General features: G+C 60.8%; 3 protein-coding genes across 8 annotated transcripts; 1 reads left to right on the top strand and 2 right to left on the bottom strand.

Annotated features, from left to right (window-relative positions):
- Window positions 1-60: 60 nt before the first annotated feature.
- Window positions 61-2,300, bottom strand: MMP23B (matrix metallopeptidase 23B). 2 transcript variants are annotated; one of them, XM_036882798.2, is made up of 8 exons: window positions 2,123-2,300; window positions 1,702-1,841; window positions 1,489-1,628; window positions 1,257-1,424; window positions 749-913; window positions 565-675; window positions 362-488; window positions 61-283 (listed from the first exon to the last, which is right to left on the bottom strand). In XM_036882798.2, exons 1-8 carry the CDS (start codon window positions 2,279-2,281, stop codon window positions 109-111), a joined length of 1,185 nt encoding a protein of 394 aa, XP_036738693.1. In that variant the 5' UTR covers window positions 2,282-2,300; the 3' UTR covers window positions 61-108. The 2 variants fall into 2 exon arrangements, with proteins under 2 accessions (XP_036738693.1, XP_036738695.1); XM_036882800.2 differs by lacking the exon at window positions 362-488 and having other exon boundaries at window positions 2,123-2,296.
- On the top strand, window positions 2,280-13,317 carry LOC130683640 (uncharacterized). The gene is made up of 3 exons (XM_057501908.1): window positions 2,280-2,537; window positions 2,680-2,806; window positions 13,061-13,317. Exons 1-3 carry the CDS (start codon window positions 2,280-2,282, stop codon window positions 13,315-13,317), a joined length of 642 nt encoding a protein of 213 aa, XP_057357891.1.
- Window positions 3,819-14,821, bottom strand: MIB2 (MIB E3 ubiquitin protein ligase 2). 5 transcript variants are annotated; one of them, XM_057499600.1, is made up of 19 exons: window positions 14,387-14,821; window positions 9,724-9,775; window positions 9,507-9,588; window positions 9,271-9,442; window positions 8,251-8,357; window positions 7,964-8,158; window positions 7,704-7,846; window positions 6,940-7,044; window positions 6,704-6,866; window positions 6,489-6,622; window positions 6,247-6,395; window positions 6,010-6,166; window positions 5,759-5,919; window positions 5,531-5,657; window positions 5,213-5,446; window positions 4,637-4,815; window positions 4,382-4,569; window positions 4,215-4,280; window positions 3,819-4,146 (listed from the first exon to the last, which is right to left on the bottom strand). In XM_057499600.1, exons 2-19 carry the CDS (start codon window positions 9,751-9,753, stop codon window positions 3,908-3,910), a joined length of 2,631 nt encoding a protein of 876 aa, XP_057355583.1. In that variant the 5' UTR covers window positions 9,754-9,775; window positions 14,387-14,821; the 3' UTR covers window positions 3,819-3,907. The 5 variants fall into 5 exon arrangements, with proteins under 5 accessions (XP_057355583.1, XP_057355582.1, XP_036738685.1 ...); XM_057499599.1 differs by lacking the exon at window positions 14,387-14,821 and adding an exon at window positions 13,218-13,369; XM_036882790.2 differs by lacking the exon at window positions 14,387-14,821 and adding an exon at window positions 13,218-13,369 and having other exon boundaries at window positions 9,507-9,775.
- Between the last annotated feature and the right edge of the window lie 5,741 nt (window positions 14,822-20,562).

Below are 20,562 nucleotides of genomic sequence, written 5' to 3'. Positions count from 1 at the left end.
GGTGGCCCCACCCCACTGGCCCAAGACCGGCCACCCACCCTCCCAAGAAAGTGCATAGACTTGAGAGAGAAAGTGCTTTATCAGTGGCCTCACCCAGCGGGTAGGCACTTAGCTCCGCAGGCGGACCCGCCAGGAGTAGGTACTGAGCACATGCTGCCGCCGGCGCACCACGCATGTGTACGTGCCCTCGTTGATGGCGTTGGCGATGATGCTCAGGTGCGCCTCACCCAGCGCCAGGTAGCCAGGGTAGGAGAACTCCAGGGGCTCCTGGTCCTTGTACCAGCTGCGGGAAGGGCGGCAGGGCTAAGCAGAGCCTAGGCCGCCGCTACCCCCACCAGTTATCACGAGACAGGTCACTTACTACACTTTGCCTTTCTTGTGCAGGATCTTCTGGCCACAGCGGAAGGTCACATTTCTGCCCTCGGGCACCAGCCTGGTTTTGGTCCTGGGGGGCGGTGCTGTGGCAGCCACCGTGGGGAAGGGGAATTCTGCAGAGGTGAGGGAGGGGCGCATCAGCATCTCGGCCCGCCCCACCCAGACCAGCAGGACTGGGACCGGCCTCACCGTAGCAGAAGTCACAGCTGCTGGGACAGAGCCTCTTCATGAGCCTCCGCCGGGTGTCGCAAAAGCCCCTGCGGGCCCAGGACGCGCACACAAACAGCCGGTCCAGGCAACCTGCGCGAGGGCAGCCTGGCCTCAGGGCCGCTGCCCCCCCAGGCCCACCTCCCCCAGCCCACAGGGCACTCACCGTACAGCCGGTGCAGCCCCCACAGCTCATCCTGCGACAGTGCCTTCCAGCCACGCAGCGTGGCGTTGAGGTGCATGAGCGCCTGCCCGTGCTGTGTGTGCATCAGGCCCAGTGCGTGGCCAATCTCATGGGCCGCCACGTGCACCAGGTCAGTGAGCCACACGCCTGCAGACCCCTCCAGGTCAGCGCCTCGAGCCCTGGCCGGCCCTCCTCCCTCCGCCCACTGGCCCTGCACATGGCTCAGTGCAGCCTCAGGCCTCCCTCAGCATGGCCATGGGCAGATAAGAATGTTCCAGGCCGCTGAGGCGGTGAGCTCGGCCCCCAGGAATGCAGGTCCAGCTCTGTCTCTGGCAGCAAGGGGGCGGGGGCAGGGGGGAGCCCCGGGGGCGGGGGGAGCTTCAGGGCTCCTGGAACCCAGGCCTGTGGCCGCCTCACCACCTCTCCCTCCTTGCCTGCCGGGCCCTGAGCCCTCCTCCCAGGTCCCTCGGGAGGCCCGGCGAGGTGTCACCTTTCTTCCAGCTGTAGCGTGTGGGGCCCAGGACCCAGAACTCGCTGTCGTCGAAGTGGATGCCGCCATGCGGGGGGAAGAAGGCATGGGCCAGCTCGCCCGTGGGGCCATCGAAGCAGTGGTGAAGTGCAGAGACCAGGCAGTCGGTGTGGTTGACTGGGTAGAAGCCTGGGGGAACACAGGGCTGAGAGAGGGCCACGGGGCAAGGCAGGGGAGGGGGCACAGTGCCCACCTATGCGGAGGTCGCTGGGCTGCTCTGGGGCCACCTCGCGGAAGCTGAAGGGGGACACCTCACTCCACATGCGGAAGGCGGCAGCCAGGCCCCTCCGGGTCTCACTAGGGCTCAGCAGGTTCCGAGGGAAGGAGAGGATCCTGGGGCAGGAGTCGATGTCAGGGACGGCGGCCAGCCTGTGGCTACCCTCCCTGCCCAGGGTCAGGGGCGCACCTGTAAGTGAGGTTGAAGTGGTCCCAGCGCAGCCTGGCTGGAGTCAGCGTGTAGCGGCGTCTGCGGGGCGCACTGGGGGGCATCAGGCTGGGGCCCAGGGTGGGGAGGACACCCGCGGGGTGGGGCACAGCAATGTCTCCCTTCAAGGGAAGCAAATGCTTGTGGGGAGGCAGTAGGAACTGTCCCCAGATCCAAAAGTGCCGGGGAAAGGGGCTGTAAAGAAGTGGGGCGGGGTCCCCACTGGGGGAGCCTTCGGAGGTCCCTCTGGGTCTCTGCGTTTTCTGGTTTCCTACCCCAAGCAAGTCTTGTATTTACAGCCAGGAAGAAAAAGGTTCACTCAGGCCACTTCGGAGTGGGCAGGCTGGAGGCCAGGAGCGCCACCCCCCCACCGCGGACACACGGCCGCTGGGCCCGCTCTCACCTGCGCTGCGCCCGCGGCGGGCCGGGCTGCCGGGGCCCCCGGCCGGGCTAGCAGCACGAGCGCGGGCAGGAGGCACAGCGCAACCAGCACGGCGCCCAGCCGGCCGGCCTGGGCGCGGGCCCCCGACGCCGCCGAGGACACGCAGGCCCCGCGGCCCATGGCGCCTGCGGACTCGCTGTCGGGGCTCCGGGCCGCGAGGGGCGGGCGGGTAGGCGCTGCCGGCGGCTCGGGTTACAGCCGGGGGCGGGGTGGGGGGGCCGAGGGGGGGGCGGGGAGGCCGGGAGGCGCGGCGACCCTGAAGGGAACCAGCTGGCCGTCCCGCTGTCGGGAGTACCCCGCCGCCGCCGGCCTGGGGAGTGCGGACCCAGGGCCTCCGGGTCGCTGGCAGCGGCCTGGGCACGGCCTGCTGGGCGGGGTCAGCTGGGGAGGGGAGGCGAGGAGGGCCCCTTCCGCGAGGGAAGAGACAGACGCCAGGGGCTCAGGCTGGGGGCGGGGAGGCCAGCTGGGGTCCCTAGGCCGGCGGGGGTCTGTGAGTGACTCGGCGGCTCGTTCCCCAGTGGCATCCTCCCAACCCTTGGACGCCGAATGAGACCTGGACGTGGAGCCTCCATCCCGGCCAGCTCGGGACACGTCCCGCTGGCGCCGGCCTGACAGGATCCCCGCGAGAGCGGAGGGGACACGCGGGTGAGTCCCGGGAGGGGAAGGGGCAGGGGTGCCGGAAGGGAGGGGACCCCGCTGGCGTGGGGGGAAGCGCGCGAGGGGAGGAGCCAGGTGTTTCGGGGTAGGGCCCGAGGGCCGGATGGACCTGTCGCGTGGGAAAGGTGTCCTGAGGCCGGAAGATTCGACGGCACGGGCTTCAGGCTGCGCTGGGGCAGGAGCGCAGCCGGGCTGGGTGCTCACAAGGGCGCCCTGGGGCTGGGGGACCGGGACGCAGGACCGAGAGGCCCGCTAGAGCGGAGCGACAGGGCGAGGGAGGGGAGAGGGGGTGGGCCGTGCTGGGCGGGGGCACCCCGCCCAGCGAGGCCCCGGGTCCTGGGCCTCGCCACGCGCCCTTGAGGCCTTGAGCCCGGAGTGACAGCGGCGCGCCCGGCCAGCGGGGACGGCGCCAAGTGGATGGCGGGAAGCCGTGAGACTCCAGGGTAGCGTTTCGGGTGGTTCTTGGAAAGCGCCGGGTCGGCGGGGCCGCTGGGCCGGCCGTGGGCAGCGCTCCACTTCTCCTGGCTAAGTAATTGCCCCAGCAAAGGCTGCTCCCACCCTAGGCCCGTGTGCCCGCCTCCCACACTCGGCAGTCCCGAGACTCCCAGCTTGGCCGGAGTGCACCGCCAGAACCGGGTCCTGCCTCGGTGGAAGCCTGTCTCCGCACCCCGCCCCTCAAGAAAAGAAGGGCGGGCGCTGGGGCAGAATGTTGGGGGTCGCGGGAAGGCCCCGGGCTGGGCGGGCGCTGGGGTTCTGGCCCACCCAGTGCTTCAGGAGCGCCCACGACCCCAGGCCCAGAGGACGGCCTGGCTCTGCGACCAGGGTCTGGGCAGGAGTGCGGCGTGAGCCCGGGGGCCGGGCGACACGTCTGTCGGAGCGCAGAGCCGAGCTGGCAGGCCCGACAGCCCGCGGCGGGCGGGGCGGCACCCGGGCGGGGACGGCGCCCAGGCTCGTGTGCCCGCCCCCCACCCCGCGCCCCAGGCAGGCACCAGGCATGAAGTCCGTGAATCCTTTTATAAAACTCAGGGTGGGCGCCCGCGACTGCGAGGGCGGGACGTGGCCGGGGCGCGCCAGGCGGCGGGGCGGGGGCTACACGAAGATCTGGATGCGGTCGCGGATGGGCTGGCGGCAGATGGGGCAGGCGCTGAGCGCGGCGCCGCAGGGCGCGCACGCGCCGTGGCCGCACTGGAACACGAGGCGGATGTGGCTGTCAATGCAGATGGGGCAGGTGATGCGCTCCTCCATCTGCCGGTAGCGGCTCTGCAGCTCCTCCACCAGCTGCCGCGGCGGGCCTGCCGCGGGGGTCGCGGGGACCACCTCTGTGCCGTCTGCAGGCGGGGTCGCGGTCAGGGGCGGGACCGGGGAAGCCCCGCCCCCGCCCCGCCCCGCCACCCACCTGGGCGCAGCTTCTTGCAAATGACCACCTGGCACCTGATGCACTTCTTCATCCTGCGCGCGCACTCTGCGGGGCAAGGCAGGGCAGGGCGGGGCGGGGCAGGGGGCGGCAGTTGGGCGGGCCCGCGCCCGCGCCCGCTCCCTGAGCCCCCCGAGACCCCGACTCACCCTCGCACACTGTGCGGTGCTGGCACGGCGCGAACAGCACCAGCAGCGCCAGCTCGGAGCACACTAGGCACTCTGCGGCCTCGGGCCCTGGCGGCGCGGCCACGTGCAGGTTCGTCACGGTGTTGGGGGTGCCGAGTCCCGGCCTCGGGCCCGGGGCCGTGGCCCCGCCGCCGCCAGCCTGCCGCTCCCTGCGGTCGGAGAGGGGCTTGAAAGGGCCCATGGAGCGTCCCCCGCCCCCCGCCCCGCCGGGCTCACCGAAAGCGCTGGGCGCAGCCCTTCAGGGCCTTGAGCACGCGGCCCTCAGCGGCCAGGTCCAGCGGGCTCCGGCCGCGGTGGTTGGCGTAGCTCACGTCCGCGCCCTCCAGCGCCAGGAAGCAGGCGACCGCCGCGCCCACCGTCATCTCCGCGCCGACTGGGAGGCCCGAAGCCTGTAGCTGGCGGCAGACAGACGTCGGTGAGGAGCGCCGGCCCGGCCCCAGGCCCCAGGGGCGTCCCTTCTGGCAGCCGGCCTCGGGCGTGGGCACCCCCTCCCTGTGTGAGGCCGCTGCACGCAGAGGCGCGCCTGAAAAAGCGCCCCTGCCAGGCTGAGACTCTAGGCCCCCGGGCCCCGCCCCCTTTCCCAGGTCGGCCCCAGTGCAGAATCTCAGAGGTGCTGGCCCCGCTGCTGCAGAAGACGCCTCCTACAAACCGCAGGCGCCCCACAGCCACCCTGGGCCTGGCTGCCTGTGCCGTCGGGGAAAGTGGACGTGGATAGTTGCTCTGGCCCTGCCAGGAGCCTGCAGCTAGGTACCACGGCCCACCTCTCCAGCATCCAGATCTACACTTCCTCACCCTGGACAGCAGCTGCAAGGACCCTGGGGTCCCCCCAGCCTGGTCAGCTGCCAGGGGCAGCAGCTGATGACGCTGCAGTGCCACATGCAGGGCCGTGTCCCCCTCCTCGTCCTCAGCGTTGACACTGCAGCCAGCGTCCACCAGCAGGGGCACGAGCCCCACGTGGGCCTGCTGAACAGCCAGGTGCAGCGGCGACTGGAGCTTCCGGTTGCGCACATTCACATCACAGCGGCCCTAGGGAGGGGGGCCGGCACAGGCTCAGCCCGGGACCCCAGGTGGGCCCTGACTCCCAGCTGGCCCGAGACCCTGTGTCCCCACCTCTCGGATGAGAACCTGGGTCACGTCCCCGTGGTTGTTGAGAGCGGCCAAGTGCAATGCTGTGAAGCCGTCCCCCTTCTTGGCGTCCACCAGCTGCCGTGCCCGTGCCAGAATCCTCCTGACAGCTCTGCAGGAGCAACATGCCGTGTCTGGGGCCCAGGTGTCCCCAGAGTGGCCCAGTGCAGGCCAGGAGCCTCGCTGCTGGCTGTGGGCCCACCCCAGACTCACAGCGTGTGGCCCTTGAGGGATGCATGGTGCAGCAGGGTAAAGCCCTGGCTGTTGGTAGCAGTGACATCAATGCCTGGCACCTCGGTGAGGACCTCCACAATGCCACTGGCACCGGTGCCCGCCGAGATGGCACAGTGAAGGGGCGTGTCGGCATGGGCATCCTGTGGGGATGGGCCGGTGGGTCACTCTGGGGAGCTAACTGTCACCATCTCCCTGGTCCCAGGGATAGGGCTACAGAACCCAGCACTCACGGGCAGGTTGACGTCACAGCCATGCTCACACAGGACCCTCACCACCTCCAGGAAGCCCCTCTGTACAGCCACATGCAGAGCTGCATTCCGGGTGCTGTTAAGGGCGTTGGCCCCACACCCTGAGCTCAGGAGCACCCGGGCAGCCTCAGGCTGGTTCCTGATGGGAGAGAAGTGGGAGTGGTACGATGCCCACCGGCTGGGCCTGTAGGCCCACCCACCACATCCCCCGCACCTCACCCCAAGGCAGCATAGTGCAGCGGGGTGTTGCCCTCCTCGTCTGGCAGGTCCGCACCCGCCCGCGCCCGCAGCAGCAGCTGCACCAGCTCCACCTGGCCCAGGTAGGCAGCCACCTGCAGGGCGGTCCTGCCCTGGTTCTTGGTGTCCACCTGCCGGAGAGCCAGAATGTCAGTCCCTGGCACTCAGCCCCTCCCAGGGAGCTGGCTGTCTGTGGGGAAGACGACGGGGTCTCCGGGGCTCGCCTGCTCTGGGTGCCTCCGCAGCAGGTCTAAGGCCCGGGCCACACTGCCCAGGGCCACTTCCACCACCAGTCTCCCTGTGCACTCCGGGGCACTCTTCTGGGCTCGCAGCTTGTCCAGGGCGACACTCAGGGAGCCTGGGGGTGGGCAGGGCTGAGGTTGAGTGGAGGCTGGAGGCAGCCCCACCTCCCACTAGCCGCCCCACTGGCTGCCCCCACTTTTGTTCTCCCTGGCGCGCTCGGCCACGTCCAGGTTGGCGTCCTCCTCAGGCCGGTAGGCCACCAGGCAGGAGGGGCTGAAGGTCCACAGCTGACCACCAACTGCCACACGCAGATTACCATCTCTGAAAACCTTCACCACTTTGCCAGTGCGTCCGAGGGCCTATGTGGGGAGAGGGTGGGGTCACAGTCACGTCTCCTGGGGACGTGAGGGAGGCAGGGGAGGAGGGACTCACAGGGGCCATGTCATCTGTCCACTCGCCATGCCCGGCCTGCAGCTGCTTCACAGTGTCAAGGTCACCAATGACCCGCACCACATCGCCCACCCAGAAGGAGTTGTGCTAAGTGAAAGAGAGGCACGTGAGGGGACCGTCCCGGGTCATGGAGCAGGAGCGTGTGCCCCACCAGATTCTGCAGGACAGGCAGGCCTGGCCTTGAACCCAGCTCCTGCCTGGACAAGGGCCATGAGTGACCAGGGCATCCCCTGGTCAATCGTAGTGGAAATACTCGAAATCCTGCTTCCCAAAGAGCTGCCACTGTGCCCGCCCTGCCCCTCTGCCCTGGGTGAAGAGCCCCTGTCCTGATGGCCTTCCTGCACCCACACGCGCCCCATGCGCACCCACAGGGGACCAAGCCCAAGTAGGTCACCTCCCGCCTCGATCACTTCAGAGCTGTCCTTTGGCCCTCAGGATGAACACTGCCTGCCCTCCCACCACAGCCTCCAGCAGCGCCTGGGGTCCCTTCATGTCTCCAAGAAATGAGTCCCCTCGACCCCACTGGGTCCTCCCTTTTCCTCCAGGGCTAGAGGAAGGCATGTGGAGGGACGCAGAAGCAAGTGGACGGCTCAGGTTGGCCCTGGGCGCCTTGGAGAGAGCCCCAGGGGGACGGGCCCGTGAAGTGGTGTGCGGGGCCTGTCTGTCTGAGAAACCGCGGTGGGCCCTGGAGGCTGGGGGTCCAGAGGATGGGGGGGCACAGGGGCTCAGCAAGCAGGGCGCCTCACCTCTACCGTCCTGGGGTTCCCCCCGCCATGCCCTTCCTCCGTCTCCCTCAGGACGGCCGTGTCCAGCAGAGACTTCACCTTGTCCCCGTGCGGGAGGGGCTGGCCGTCAGCACTCACCCTGCGCTGCAGCTCTGCCGGCTTGCCTGGGGGCGAGTGGCAGCTGCTCAGGGGTGCTCCTCCCCTCCCTTTGGGCACAGCCTGCTTGAGGCTCCGCCGGGGCAGGCAGCAGCTGCAGGGGGTGTCAGTGGGGACGGCCGTACCGAGTCTGGGAAGGTGCTCCTTGTAGTAGAAGCCTCCGGCCGCCTCGCCCACACATTTGAGGTCCACCTTGCCCTTGTGGCCCACGCGGTACACGTTGGTGGTGCCATCGGCCCACGTCACACTGGCCACGCTCCGGCCCGTCTCTACATCCCAGCCTCGGATATCCACCACGCGGCCTGGCTTCCCTTCCCCTCCTGGGGAGACAGCATCCCCGCCAGCAGGCTGGACCCGTGCTGAGGCCTCGCCGCAGCCCCGCCCCCACCTTCCCACGCTGGCCCCCACTCACCATCCTGCGAGCCCCACTCCCAGTCAGGGCCCCGCACCACCTTCGCTCCCTGGAAGATGCCCCTCAGTGGGATCCTCGGGAGGCCCTGGCGGGGACTGAGCGTGACCCTGTAAGAGAGCGAGTGGGTCCTAGGCCCTCCGCTCTGCCCAGACCTGCTCCTCCGCCCCCGGCTCCACTCCCACCTGCTGGACTGGCGGGGACAGGGCCCCAGGTACCATGCCCAGCAGGTCAGTGCCCCCCGTGCGCTGGGCCTGGAGTGGGCATGCTGACAGTGCCCCTTCAGGGTCTTCCCTGATGCTAGGCTGAAGGGCACCCCAGGCAATCACCCACAACTGTCGCCTCCCAGGGAGCCGGGTGCCGTCTACTAGGCTGGACCCAGAGGACTCAGCACTTAGAAATGGCACCAGCCAGCCTGCTCCCATACCGGATGTGGGCGGCTGGAACGTAGGCCACACACACCCCTCCTTGTGCGTGGGGGGCCCCAAGGAGACAAGGGTGACAGCCCAGGGGGTGGGGGTGGTGCCGGTCCAGTGGACTCCCCCCGAGCCCGATTCCCCAGGCTCCAGCAAAGGAGCCTCCCACCTAGGCCAGGGGTACCTCCCCTGCTGTGCTAAGGGACTGGCTCCTGGCACAGGCTGCCCTCTGCCAGGCCAGGGCCTCCACAGGGGACACGTGTTGCTCAGCCACCTGCAGACCACCCTTGGCGCCCCCACCACAGCTCCACTGGGGAGCCAGTCCTTGCTCTAAGGGTGGTGCCAGGACAGAGGAGAAACCCCATCCACAGCACCGACCTCCATAGACCCGCTGGGTGGACACACTGCCTTCTGCAGCAGCTGAGGGCTGGTGTCACTGCCCAGGCCCCTGGAGTGACCATGACTGTGGCCACTCTTCAGGAGGTGGCTCAGGGTGGTCCCCACTGAATGGGGTGTGGTGAGCGGAAGCAGGTCCAGGCCTCGGAGGCCCCGGGGTCTCAGGCAGGGCCCAGAGCAGCCTGCACGTGGCTGTGGGAGCGACACTCACGGGCGCGAGTGGGCGGTCTCGTAGCGCTCGAAGGCGTGGGCGAGGTCGTGCTTGTTGTGCATGTAGCACTGCGTGCAGAGATCGTAGTCGAAGCAGACACGGCACTTCCAGCGCAGGCCCCGCAGCCCGTGCTTCTTGCAGCAGTCACAGATGATGTTAGCGTGGCGCACACCTGGGGGCACGGCATGTCAGGGCAGGGCCCCCCACGCCTGCCCGCCCCCCGGACCCGCACGCACCGATCTGCGCGTTGTCATAGAGCAGCAGGTCGTGCGCGCCCTGGTAGCCTGCGCGGTAGTTGGTGCGGGTGCCGTGGTCCCACTGCACAACCACCGTGCGGTCGGGGGTTGAGGGGCTGCCATGACGGCCGAGCTCCACCACCGTGCCCACGCCTCCCTCGCCGCCGTCCTGCTGGCCCCACTTCCAGTTCACGCCGCGCACCACGCGCATGCCCACCTGGACGCCCGCCTGGGGGTCTGGGTCCATGGCGGGCGGGGCTGCTCAGGACCTGCGGGTAGAGGGCACCCTCAAGCCACACCGGTTCTGGGAGAGCTGGGCGGGAGAAGGCGGTTCACAGGTGCGAGACCCAGGGCAGCCACCTGGGAGCAGCAGCAGGGAGGCTGGCCGCCAGGTGGTGTACACCTGTCCTGGAGGAAGGGCTGGACGCCTCTGGAAAGGCCCTGCAGCTGCTGTGGGCCCCTGCCCTGGGATGAGCCGGAGAAGCAGGGGACAAGTCTGGTCCCTCAGTGGGTGCCCACAGCGGCCTGCAGGTGCCAGTATATGTGGCTCTGGGGGGTCGGCACACAGCGGCCCATCAACACGTGTCTAAAAACTAACAATCTGGAATGCAGGTATCAACGTGAAAGGTAAGGCAGTAAAGCTCTCAGAACACACTGTGCACGACCTGACAGGCTGCACTGAAGCCAGGACCTGCTGCTCATCAGGCCCTGAAAACACCGAGAGGCAGCAACCCAAGGACCTGTGTGCAGCACGCACACCTACAGAGGATGTATGTCCAGGATGTGTGACATGCGCCTGCCAACCTTACCAACAAGCAGACAACTCCAGACCACAGTAAGCACTGCAACCAGCACCCCGATGACTAAGACACACTCAAGCCGGTCACCAGGCCCCTGCACAGGAGCGACGCCCACCCACACCCCGCAGGCCGGTGGACAGTGCCACAAGGTCATACTGGCCCCACTGCTGGGCCTTCGGAGACAGCCCCCTCCCCTCAAGGGTGAACTGGGTCATGAAATGTGGCTTCCCAAAGTGAGCAGGAGCCTGCCACACCATACACAGCAGCAGTTGGGAGGCAAAGCTCACCAACTCATGCCCACTGATCCCACTCATGGAAAGTGCACAAGCCGGACAAGCCAGTCCAGGGCACTGCAGTCAGTTGGGAGACAGTGGCAGAGGGCTCGGGGACCCGGGAATGTGCCGTTCCCTGATCTGGGTGCTGGTTACCCACATTCACTTGCAAACCTGCATCACTTACAACCTGTGATCTGTGTTACATGATTCTTCAAAAAGTGTTTTAACGACATGAATGATGAATGGATTTGACAGCCAGGAGGGAAAATCAACAGGACTTGAAGAGGATAGGGCCCAGGGCTCCAAGGTCGTGAGCACACAGTCCCCACTTCACTTCTAGAGACCGTGCCCATGGCAGAGTCTCACGCGCCCTTCAGTGTCCAGGCTGGGGGAGCAGGCTGGGCACAGCCTGAGGCAGGCCTGGGAGTGACCCAGCAGTCTCGCTGCAGAGCTCCTGGCAGGCAAAGGGAGGCCAAGTCCGGCTGGGGCACAGCTGGGGAGTGAGCTGGACGCTACCAGCAACTGCTAGGGCTCAGGCCCTGCTCAGCCACAGGACAGAGGCTAGCCCAGGGCATGGGAGCGACAGGGGGGAAAACCTCGTCACCCTTCTGCCTGGGCCCTGCCCCACCACCCACCGACCTCAGCACCCCAGGCCTGGCCAGCGCAGGGAAACTCCCCCACCCAGCTGAGGCCACAGGTGGGTGAGAAGGGGCAGCTTTGCCAGCAGCAGGGCCCAGACCCACCAGCTGTCTGACGGTCCACCCCCCCACCTCAGCGCCACTCTGAGGTCTGTATCCAGCACAGGATGGGGGGGCGGGGGCTGCCTATAGGGCTGGGACACCCACCCACGCACAGCCAAGTGTCTGAGCAAACAACCCCTCAGGCTCAGAGGCAAGACCAGCTTGGCCTCCTGTAAATTCCTCCCCCTCCCGGGCAGGCTCCCTGCTTAGGCTCCTTCCTCACCCCGCCAGGACCGCCAGCACTCCCACAGCAATGGGGTAGTTTTGAAAGAAAAACCTTCCCGACCCAGGGGCTAAGCAGGACCTTTCCTTAGAAGAGCTCTCCATTCCCAGGGCCTCCCTCTCCTGCCATCTCCGCCCCCGCCCCACTGTGCTCCCTGCACCGAGATGGGGCACTGAGCCTCCTTCCTTCCAACCAGCACAGCTACACAAACACCTGCCAGAAAGAGGCCCCCATGACTGATGGGTGAGGAAAGCCCTTAACAAGGGAGGGGTCCCTGGGAGCCACCTCACCGGTCAGGCATGGTGGGCCATCCCCATGAGGCCCTGGGCCATCTGGTGCCTCCCCATCAGCTGCCGCCATGCGTGCCTGACGCAGGCAGAGCACCACAGCCTGAGCTCGTGGCCTACTGCCCCTGAGGGCAGGTTCTGCCCCCAGCCCCCCAACCCCACCAGGTCCCAGTGGGCCCTCCTTCCTGCTGGGAGCCCACCTAAATGGTCACTGTCCCTCACTCTCCCCAGACACTCCTGCTAAGCCAAAGTCAGCCATAGCGGTCCAGGCAACCGCAGACCCAAATGAGTGCAAGCAGAGGGACTCAACTAGAGGCCCCTGCTGGTGGGGGCCACCCCATAAACTGGCCCCACAACCCAAGAAAGGGCTCAGGCAGGAAAGGACCGCAGTGCCACAAGCCCGAGCTGTGGTCACTCTGCGGCCAGGGTGGCATGCCATCTGCGAGCCCAGCCTCTCAGCCTCCTGGGCAGCTGCCACACCTGCCTGTCTGCCAGCCTACAGATCCACTGGCCATATGCTGTGGGGCTGTCTCAACAAGACATGGGGGTCACCCAGCCTGTGACAAGGGCACCTCTGACCAACGTGTGTTGCTCTCGCATACAGTATTTTTAGCACAGCCAGGCAGTTCTCATCCAGCTCTGGCCAGCAAACTGCCACCCTCCCCAGGGCTGTCCCAAAGGGAGCCTGCCAGACCATACAGGAAACACTGAGCCTGGGCCATCTCCCTGCAGACCAGCACCCTTGGGAGGATGGGCAGAGCAGGGGCGTCCTTACCCTCTGGCTCCCCATGCCGTGGTCTCGGGGCCGCCTGCAGCAAAGCGTCTCCGCTCCACGTGCCCCCTGCCACCCTCAGGCACATCCACCGAGGGGAAGGGTGTCTGGCGCCGAGGCCTCAGAGACACCTCAGCTCAGCATTCCAGGACCCCCGTGAGATGGGAAACAGACTCCCAGGCCTCTCCACTTCCCCCCACATATCTCCCGGCCTTTGTCATTGTCATCCCCACAGCCCAGCACATGGCTGACTGCGTTCCATGTGACATCAGATCCCCAGCCCTCCTGACACCAGGGCTCAGCACCTCACCTCAGAAGGTTCCACCAGGTAGCACCCGGAGGGGAACAGACAGGGTTGGAGCAGGGAGGTGGCGACAAAATCCACAGGACTAGGGAGTATGGGGCCCCTGTTTCCATAGGAAATCCTCCCAGAAAGTTCTTTTTCTTCCTTTTCCAGAAACACTGTGCCCTGCCATCTTCCTCAGTTTACAGGCCATGCCCCTGGCTGGCACCCAAATCCCCTTGAGACTGTCACTACGAATGTTTAAAATGAGCCCGAGGTGGTCAGTGTGTGAGGTGCGGACACAGATGTGCTTCAGCGAAGCAGGACTTACCTGGGAACACAAGGGCTTCGTGTCAGCATCCCAGACACTTAGCTGCTATTTCCAGGGTCACGAGTTTGCTCAGCCAGCAAGACTTCCTGTTGGGAACTAGCAGCCATGGCTGACACAGAGCACAGCAGACCAAACAGGTGCCAGCCAGCAAGCAAGTCTGGGGAAAGATGGTTTTTAGAAGGCAGTTTTACACCTGAGGCAGTTACCATCTCAACCAAACCAGTGGACACCGGGTCTGTTCTGCGGGCTACTGGCTTCTCCTTTCACAGGAAGCTGCCAGCTCCTTAGGCCAGAACTATTTCCAAACCACATGTTGGGACACTGTGGAAAGCAACATGTTTCCCTTATTTGTATATTTTATTGGAAAAATGTTAAAAATCTGTAAAGATAAATCACATTTAGCTAAGAAGTTGGCAAACTGCCTTTATTCGGAAGAATAAAGTTGCATGAAACCAAGAACCGCCCACCGCGCAAAGCTGCTCTTTTCCTCCAGCCTCTGGCTGTGCCCGATGACGCTGTTTGAATCGACACCACGTGTGGCTCAATCAAATGGCAAAACCTGGTGAATCACAGGCTCCTGTCATGTGGCAGCTCAGGCTAAGACAGAGGTATATATCATGGGAGCCCGCGGGGTCTGGCCCATTAGGAACGGGGAGGGGGGAGGCCGGGAAACCGAACTTGCCTGGCCGGAAGACAGCTGCTGGGGGAGGCTCAAGGGGGGGCAGGGCTGTGATCACCACAGTCTCAGCCACCCAGATGGATGCCCTTGGGCACCATGCAGACTGGGTGTCAAGCCCCTACCAATGCACAGGGGTAATTTCAGGCAGGAGCATGACATTCAACTACTTGCTGCATCTGGAGCAACAAGTAAAATGTAATATCAAGAGCAGGGGACCTGCCAGGAGGACCAGGTTTGCCAGGGCTTCCACTTTTAGGCTGGCTTATCCTCAGCCACTGGTGCCCACCAGGTCCCTTTGCTCATTTCCTCAATTGGTTCTGAACTCAGGAAAGAGAGGCAGGATTATTTATCAGCCCCCCCCACCCGCCCCGCCACAACACACACACACTCAAAAACCAGCTGAGCCCTCCGACATGGCACCAGACAGAACCCACAGCGTGAAGCGCCAAATCCAAACTGTCAGCCAGCCACAAGCCCGTCAAGAGCTCACCTGTCTGGCTATCCAGTCAGTCGCCCACCCGCTGCCTTGGCACTGCTGACTGCAGCCTTAATGCTGCAGGTTCGGAGACTGGCCGCTGGCCTTGCTGAGCTTCAGTGCAAGCCCTGTGGCGGCGGGGAGATGCCAAGGCGCACGGTGAGCACCTCCGACACGGCCGCGGCGGCTGGAGCTAGCCTGTTCGCTCCTGGGGCTGCCCGCCGTCTGCACGCCCCGTTCCCCGGCCCGCCAGCTACGCCAGAGCTGCCCCAGGGGCCTGCCTTCGGCGCTGAAGGGCTCTCTGGCGTCCGGCGCCGCGTTCCTGCTGCGGCCACCGTCGGAGGCGCGCAGGGCCCGCAAGCGCCCGGCCACTGCCTGCCGCCCGGCGTGGACCAGAGGCACCGCGGCCCGGCTCTGCACTAAAGGCCGGGCTGGGCAGCGCGGGGCCGGCGTCCCCCGGAGCCTAACCCCGCCCCACGCTCGAGTGCGCCCGCCCGCCACCCCACCGCCGACTCGAAGAGCCGCCCGGGCCGGCTGCCACCGGACTCTTAGCCGGCCTCGGCGCCCCGCCGCCCCTCCACTTGCCCGGAAGTGTGCGTCCCTCCCGCCCGCGGCGGGGCTCGGGCCGAGAAGCCCAGAGTTTGTCCGCCAGCCGGCCGGGCGGCCTCTGCTGAGCGCGACCGGCTAGCGGTTCGGCCCCGGTCACCAGCTGCCCGGCACGCCAGCCCCGCCGGCCGAGACCCCGGCGCTCCGGCGGCCGCGGGGCCCGGCGGGAGTTGTAGTCTGCCGCCCGGCGGGGCGGGGCCTGGAACGCGCGCCGGAACCACAGCTCCCAGGAGGCCTCGCGGCCGCGCTGACAGAACGGGCGCAGGGGGCGGTGCGGGCGTGAGGGAGTCGGCGCCGCACAGCGAGGGAGAACCTTCCTGTGCTCCTTCCCGGTAGGGGAGCGGGCTCGGCTCCGCGCTGCCACGGACGGAGGGCGCGTTCGCGTCGGACACCGTGTGGTGCGCCTCGAGGGCGGCGGAGGCCGGAGATGCGGGGCCGAGAAGCGAGTGCCTGGGCGCGGAGGGTCGGGCTCCTCGCCCGGGAGGGCGCAAGGACACGCGCTGCCGTCGGTGCGGAGCACCGAGCACACCCGGGGGGCCCGCCAGCAGGCGAGAGCGTCAGCCTCGCCGCTGCCAGAAGTGCGTCACTGGCCGGGGCCGGCGCGTGTCGCCCTCCCCGGGCCCTACGTGGCGCAGCTGGGTTGGGGGACGCAGTCCGTTGCCATGGAGACGGAGGCTGCGGCCCGCGGGGGCGAGAAGAGGACTGGCGGGCTTCGGGCCCCAGTTGGGTCGGAGCTGAGGCGCGGCGTGTCGGGGCACCATGCCCGGGCGTTCCCTGCCCCGAGGCCAGCAGAGACTTGGCCCCCCGACGGCCGGATGGACACTCTGGTGGGCCTGCTTTCGGCACTGCTCGCCCTTGGCTGTTACTGCACAAACTAGGCCTCCTTTCTCGCGCTATCTTTTCTTTGTTCCCTTGAGTTACTACTCACCTAGTATTTTTCTTGAGTGTAGATTTTACTAACCCACAGCTGTTTGCCACGTTCCTGTCAACATTTTCCAAAGGCTCAAACACACCTTGGAGCCCGCGCTCTCAGAGCCCCTTTCTTCCGTCCAGTCTGGACTGATTGCTCTCTAAACCCATTGCATAGATTTGTTGTCTTGGGCTTTTCTCTGCAGTCATCCCAAGCGACTTTTTCCTTTCTCTTGTGTTCCTGCCATCTCCCTGGAATCTGTGCCATCTCCCTTCTTGGTTCATCCTTTTTATTTTGCTAAAGTCAGACCTCTAGGAGCTTCCTGAAGGATACGCGTCTGAAATGTGTTTATTCTACTTGCTAACTGATAGTTTGGCAGGGTATAGAATTCTAAGTTGGAAATACTTTTCCTTTAAAATGTTTGAAGTCATAGGTTTTTTTTTTTGCTTTCAGCTTCCAGGGCTGCTGTTGAAAAGCCCAAAGCCATTCAGATTCCTGATCATTTGTGTGTTTTCTCTTTGTTCTCTCTGAAAGCTTTTAGGATATTTTCTTTTACGTTTGGTGCTCTCAAATGTTACAGTGATGTACCTTGATGTGAGTCTTTAACTCACTGTACTACCCACACAGTGGTTTTCTGCATCCTAGATACAGGCTCAAATCCTTCAGTTTGGGAACTTTTAAGGAACGACCCCCTTGTGTTTCCTGTCTTTGCTTTGGTGCTATTCCTATTACTCATTCTGATTGGACTGCCTCCACTAATCCTGTAATTTTCTTTTCTCAACTACCATTTGCCTCTTTTTCTGGTAGATATTCTTAAATTTACCCTCCATTTCTTCTGTTGACTAGGTAAACTCTGATATTGTGACCTACAATGAGAAATATACATTTAGTTTTCATCCCCTGTTTCGGCCACAGAGTTCCTAAAGCCCTTGAGTTTCCTAAGAGCCATGAGGTGTATATTGATACTCATAACAAGCCTCTTTCAGCCATACCTGAGTTTATGTTAATAAGGTAGTTTTGGGAAAGCCCTTGAGGATGGGGGTTGGTTGCCAGGGAAACCAACCAGGTCATTAGAGGGTTAGAACCATCAGCTTCATCCCCCTGACCTGGGGAGGGGAGAGTGGCTGGAGATTGAGTTCAGTCACCAGTAGCAAATGATTTAATCAGCCATGCCTAAGTAATGATACCTCCATTTGAAAAAGGGCTTCTGGGTTGGTGAACATGCAGAGATTCGGGGAGTGTGCTGTACTCCAAGGAGGCACAGACTGTTCTCTTCTTAACCTTGCTTTGTGCATCTCTTCCATTTGGCTATTTCCGAGTCATATCCTTTCATAATAAACTGGCAATCTAGTAACTGTTTTCCTGAGTTCTGTGAGCTACTCTATCAAATTAATCTAACCCAAGGAGGGAGTTGTAGGAGCCTCCAATTTATAACTGGTCCATGAGAAGCACACGTGACAACATGGATTTGCGATTGGTGTCTGAAGTGTTGTGCGGGGATGGGTCAGTATTGTAGGACTAAACCCTTATCCTGTGGGGTCTGATTCTGTCTCCAGGTAGATACTGTCAGAATTGAGTTAAATTAGATACTGTTTGTGAAGAAGTAGAAGCATCAAAAAGGTGGAAGAGGCATTACAGGTAGTCACAATGGTCTTCTGGAATCAAAGTTGGGCATTAGTCATTTTGCTGCTATGCTTCCAAGCTGTAGTCTGAACCGAAAAGCATTTGACAAAATTCAACATCCATTCATGATAAAAACTTTCAACAAAATGGGTATAGAGGGCAAGTACCTCAACGTAATAAAGTCCATATATGACAAACCCGCAGCCAACATCATACTTAACAGTGAGAAGTTGAAAGCCTTTCCTTTAAGGTTGGGAACAAGACATGGATGCCCACTCTCCCCACATTTATTCAACACGGTACTGGAGGTCCTAGCCACAGCAATCAGACAACACAAAGAAATATAAGGCATTCAGATTGGTAAAGAAGAAGTTAAACTGTCACTGTGTACAGATGACATGATAGTGTACATAAAAACCCTAAAGAATCTACTCCCAAACTACTAGGTCTAATATCTGAATTCAGCAAAGTTACAGGATACAAAATTAATGCACAGAAATCTGTTGCATTCCTATATACTAACGATGAACTAGCAGAGAGAGCAATCAGGAAAACAACTCCATTCACAATTGCATCAAAAAAAAAATACCTAGGAATAGACTTAACCAAGGAGGTGAAAGACCTATACCCTGAAAACTATAAGACACTCTTAAGAGAAATTAAAAAGGACACTAGTAAATGGAAACTCATTCCATGCTCTTGGCTAGGAAGAATTTATATTGTCAAAATGGCCATTCTGCCTAAAGCAATCTACAGATTCAATGCAATCCCTATGAAAATACCAACTGTATTCTTCAATGAACTAGAGCAAATAGTCCTAAAATTCATATGGAACCACAAAAGACCCCGAATAGCCAAAGCAATTCTGAGAAGGAAGAATAAAGTTGGGGGGGATTATGCTCCCCAACTTCAAGCTCTACTATAAAGCCACAGTAATCAAGACAATTTGGTACTGGCACAAAAACAGACCCTCAGACCAATGGAACAGACTAGAGATCCCAGATATAAACCCAACCACATAAGGTCAATTAATATATGATAAAGGAGCCATGGACATACAATGGGGAAATGACAGTCTCTTCAACAGATGGTGCTGGCAAAACTGGACAACTACATGCAAGAGAATGAAACTGGATCACTGTCTAACCCCATACACAAAAGTAAACTCAAAATGGATCAAAGATCTGAATGTAAGTCATGAAACCATAAAACTCTTAGAAGACAACATAGGCAAAAATCTCCTGATTATAAACATGAGCAACTTCATCCTGAATGCATCTCTTTGAGCAAGGGAAACAAAAACAAAAATGAACCCATGGGACTACATCAAACTAAAAAGCTTCTGTACACCAAAGGACACCATCAGCAGAACAAAAAGGCATCCTGCATTATGGGAGAATATATTTGTAAACAACATATCTGACAAGGGGTTAACATCCAAAATATATAAAGAACTCACACCTCTCAACATCCAAAAAGCAAATAACCCAATTAAAAAATGGGCAGAGGATATGAAGAGACAATTCTCCAAAGAAGAAATTCAGATGGCCAACAGGCACATGAAAAGATGCTCCACATCTCTAATTATCAGGGAAATGCAAATTAAAACCACAATGAGATATCACCTCACACCAGTTAGGATGGCCAGCATCGAAAAGTCTAAGACCAAATGCTGGCAAGGATGCGGAGAAAGAGGAACCCTCACTACACTGCTGGTGGGAACGTAAGCTAGTTCAACCATTGTGGAAAGCAATATGGAGGTTCCTCAAAAAACTAAAAATAGAAAAACCATTTGACCTGTAAAAAATAGAAATTCCACTCCTAGGAATTTACCCAAAGAATACAAGTTCTCATATTCAAAATGACAGATGCACCCCTATGTTTATTGCAGCACTATTTACAATAGCCAAGATATGGAAGCAACCTAAGTGTCCATCAGTAGATGAATGGATAAAGAAGAGGTGGTACATATACACAATGGAATACTACTCAGCCATAAGAAAGAAAGAAATCCTACCATTTGCAACAACATGGATGGAGCTAGAGGGTATTATGCTCAGTGAAATAAGCCAGGCAGAGAAAGACAAGTACCAAATTATTTCCCTCATTTGTGGAGTATAACAACGAAGCAAAACTGAAGGAACAAAACAGCAGCAGACTCATAGATTCCAAGAAGGGAGTAGTGGTTACCAAAGGGGAGGGGTGGGGGAGGGCAGGTGGGGAGGGAGGGAGAAGGGGACTGAGGGGTATTATGGTTGGTGCACATGGTGTGGTGGGATCATGGGGAAGACAGTGTAGCACAGAGAAGACAAATAGTGACTCTGTGGCATCTTACTACACTGATGGGCAGTGACTGAAATGGGGTGTGGGGGGGACTCGATAATATGGGTGGATGTAGTAACCACATTGTTTTTCATGTGACACCTTCATAAAAGTGTGTATCAATAATACCTTAATTTAAAAAATACCCAGAAAATTTCTGATAAATAAAAGTAACGAAGGGATACTAGCCTTAGAGATGGAATGCCGATGTGGAACAGTAAGAGAACCGTGGGACAGAGCAGTCTAGCACACTGCATGGAATTCCTGTGGGGTCTGGAGGTGGAGGGCATCAGCAATCCATGGATAAAAGAGAGACCATTTAAAAAGTAAAGCTGTATCTTAAACTTGTGCTTTACACCGGAACAAATCCCAAATTAGTCCAAATTCAACAAAAATAAATAAAACCATGACAGCCTTGGGTGTGTATGTGTGTAGGGGGTGCAGGGGGAACCAAAGGAGAATCCCCATTTATCCTTAGGACTAGTAAGGCTTTCCTAAAACTGATCCGAAATCCAAATGTGATAAATAAAGGCACTATATTTTACAGTGTAAAATTATAGCATTTTTGCCTCACAGAATGATTACAAGCAACAAAAGGCCAAAAACTGGAAGAACTGATATTATACAGACAAGTTCTATCATACACAAAAGGCTGAGGCAATACAAATGGGCTAAATATGAGAAAAGGACAGAAAAAGAAAACGTTTTTTTAAAAAGTGAAAGTTCGTGT

Source organism: Manis pentadactyla, chromosome 4, assembly GCF_030020395.1.
Source record: "Manis pentadactyla isolate mManPen7 chromosome 4, mManPen7.hap1, whole genome shotgun sequence".
In the NCBI taxonomy this organism is placed as follows: Eukaryota; Metazoa; Chordata; class Mammalia; order Pholidota; family Manidae; genus Manis; species Manis pentadactyla.
This window is presented reverse-complemented; position numbering and strand designations above follow the sequence as displayed.